This window comes from Mesoplodon mirus (assembly GCF_964341445.2).
Source record: "Mesoplodon mirus genome assembly, chromosome: 15".
In the NCBI taxonomy this organism is placed as follows: domain Eukaryota; kingdom Metazoa; phylum Chordata; class Mammalia; order Artiodactyla; family Ziphiidae; genus Mesoplodon; species Mesoplodon mirus.
Window position 1 is genome coordinate 28,050,588 of NC_138991.1, and position 3,194 is coordinate 28,053,781.

General features: G+C 54.3%; 1 protein-coding gene across 1 annotated transcript; it reads right to left on the bottom strand.

The window, feature by feature from the left end:
• Nucleotides 1-1,334: 1,334 nt before the first annotated feature.
• On the bottom strand, nucleotides 1,335-2,154 carry TMEM74B (transmembrane protein 74B). The gene has a single exon (XM_082644737.1). The coding sequence runs from the start codon at nucleotides 2,116-2,118 to the stop codon at nucleotides 1,420-1,422; it is 699 nt and encodes a 232-aa protein (XP_082500863.1). The 5' UTR covers nucleotides 2,119-2,154; the 3' UTR covers nucleotides 1,335-1,419.
• Between the last annotated feature and the right edge of the window lie 1,040 nt (nucleotides 2,155-3,194).

Sequence of the window (3,194 nt, forward strand, 5' to 3'; positions counted from 1 at the left end):
TGCTAGGGCCCACTTCCTTTCTTTGTCAGTAGTTTTTTTTTTGTTTTTTTTAATTTTTTTTTGGCGGTTCGCGGGCCTCTCACTGTTGTGGCCTCTCCCATTGCGGAGCACAGGCTCCAGATGTGCAGGCCCAGCGGCCATGGCTCATGGGCCCAGCCGCTCCGTGGCATGTGGGATCTTCCCAGACCAGGGCACGAACCTGTGTCCCCTGCATCGGCAGGCGGACTCTCAACCACTGCGCCACCAGGGAAGCCCTCTTTGTCAGTAGTTTAAAGAGAATCTGGACAGAGCCTGGAAACACTCGACAAGAGAAACAGAACAAACGTGATCAATGTGGCTAGAATTTTCAGGCCACCAGAATGTGCCTGATTTCTCCCCAAATAAATTGGGGCTGCACTTTACAGCTAGGGGAGTTGGGGAAGGAAGTTACAAATTCAGCATTAAAAAAAAATTTTTTTTTCTGTTACCCGAATAAGGTCAGGCCTAAGAGACATACTATTGAGGAAGGGGAGGTAATGAAGGCCCACACTGTGTCCACAGAAATACAACAAAGCCCCTACCCTTTCCTGTTTGAAAGATTCCCCCCACCCTTGTCCAGGGAGTTAGTGAAAACTGTGCACATGACTTTGTAAAATGTGTGCTAAGATCTAGTCACAGCAGGTAATTGAATCCCAAGACCAAGACCAGGCTGTAGCAAACTCTGGATTTAGCCCAGTCTAACCTGACGACTTAGGAGGTCCTTTAACAGGACCGAGTGAGATGCTGGCTGTGTGACAGGGGTGGTCACCAACACTGGGTCAGAAAATGGCACAGAGAATGGTCAACACCTGCCAGACACTCTCGTCCCCTGAAGGAGGGGCCAGATGCAGAAACAGGGCTCCCATTCCATATAGGAATTCCTAGGGCAGAACTGGAGGGGCCATCCCTCTCACCTCACAGTCAGGGGGACTGAGGCCTGGAGTGGGGAGGTCGTCCCAGGGCTGACTTCTCCCCTCATCATGAAGCCACCTCCCACCTTAGACAGTCAGGGCTCAAAGCCAAGTTTGCCCAACACCCATACATGGCTGATGAGGACAGCAGAGAACCCGGAATTCCCCAAAGCACGGGGAACAGGATGGGCAGCCTTTCAGACAGCTCTCGATCCTCGGGCAGGCCAAGAAACTCATCCTCCAAGGGCAGCAGTTTCCAAACTTTTGTATTTTTAGCAGCAGAAGCCATCCTTCAAACAAAACGTTATGCAAAACCTCAAGCTACAAAACAGATCGGGGGGCAGCTCTCCCAAGTAAAGCCTGGGCCAGGCTCCCCCTCCAGCACCCAGGACTCCTTCCACGGGGCCCTATGTGGAGCTCAGTCCGAAACCCCAGACTCGGGGGCCTTGTAGCCCTGAAGCTGAAGCAGCCAGATAGGGTGGGCTCTTACTTAAGACCCCTGGAGGGTGCGGCTGGTCTCCGAGACCTGGACGACTTCGTTCTCCACCAGGGCCTGGCTCCCATCCCCACTGAGCTGTCTCATGCGCAGGTTAATGGAGCCGTAGGTCTTCCTGGAGCCCCTGCCAGGGACAAAGTTCGGCCGGCGGTACAGCTCTCCCTTGCACAGGGAGACCATCAGCAGCACGGACAAGAGCATGCCGCCCACTGTGAGCAGCCCCAGGCCTGCAATGATGCACTTGTCCAGGTGTGAGCCCAGGCGCGCATAGTACATTTCTAGTCGTTCCATCTCCCGTGCTGACACTGTGTCCGGGTTGACACGGGCCTCTCGGGGGATGGCGTACGCAGTCACCACCAGGAGGATCCCGCTCACCAGGAAAACCAGAGCGGAAACGAAGCCGTAATCCACCGGGCGGCTCACTGGCTCCAGGCCTGGCCCGTCTTCTGAACGTAGGGACAGGTCGTCCCTCTGGGATCGGGGCCATGAGGGGACGCCCTCAGGGGGGCTGGGGGAGCTGCCCAGTCTGGCATCCCTAGGGTTCTGGAAATGAGTCTCGTGCTCCTCCGAAAAGAAGCAGGCATTCTCCACACCCTCCCTGCGTGGGGCCGCTGGACCCAGAGGAGCTGGTCTCCTTTGGGCCTGGGGACCATTGCTCAGTGTCTTCAGTTCCAGACCAGGGAGAGATGCCATTGGGAAGGCGGGCCCCAGCTCATCCCTTGGCCACTTGGCAGCTAGAAGAGAAAACAGAAAGTCAGTGGAATTTAGCAAATCTCTACCGAGAGCCGGCTGGTGCCAGACATCACAGAAGGCCCCAAGAGATGTGAAGGTGAGTCAGGCCCAGTTTCCACCAGGGGGGAGCCCGCCAGCCAGAGGGGGAGGCAGGGGATAAGACAATGACAGGGCACTGAGACCCAATCCGTGCTAGGATCCTGCTTCACCACTGGCGGGCATGTGGCTTTGGGCAATTCCCGTATCCTCTCTGGGCCTGTTTCCCTCTATATTAAATGACAGTCATACTACCACTCCCTACTTAACAGGGCTGATATAGGGATTGAGTTAATCCATGTAAAGTGCTCAGAATAGTAAGTACTCAGTAAGTATCAGCAATGAGCTATTATTATGATGGAGGGAATTTAAATACAGTAGATAGGATCTCATCCCAGCGTCATCACTTGAGCTTAGGCAAGTGAGGTAACCTTTCCAGACTTAGTTTTCTCATCTGTTAAATGTGAATAAGCCAAATGTCTCCCTCATAGGGATGATGTGAGGATTTCATAACATAAGGCATTTAAGGCCCCTGCTAGTTCAATCAATGGACACTGTTGTGATGAAGTGAGAATCACGGGGCAGGGGAAGGGGTAGAGATGAAGGTGGTCGTAAGAACAAAAGGAGAAAGTCAGGGAAGCTTCTAAGAGTCGGTGGCATTTGAGCCAAACCCTGGAGGACGAGTGGGAAATCCCCCAGCACTGAGAGGGGACAAGGGCATTCTGGAGAGGGAGAAGGGGTGCCTTGAGGTCAGCTGGGACCAGCTCGCTAAGGACTCTGAAAACCAGGCCAAGGAGCCAGGGAGGCGAGGCGTTGGGGATGGGAGGGCTAACATCGCCTAGGTTTTGGAAAGCTCTCTCTGGCTGCTGCATGAAGGACAGACAGGATGGGGAAGGAAGACAGTGGAGGCCAGGGGTCCATGGAGGAACCCAGTGTGGTCAGGGGAGGCATGGAAGCTGAGAGGGCAAAGAGAAAGGAGCATATCTGAGAGCCATGACTGA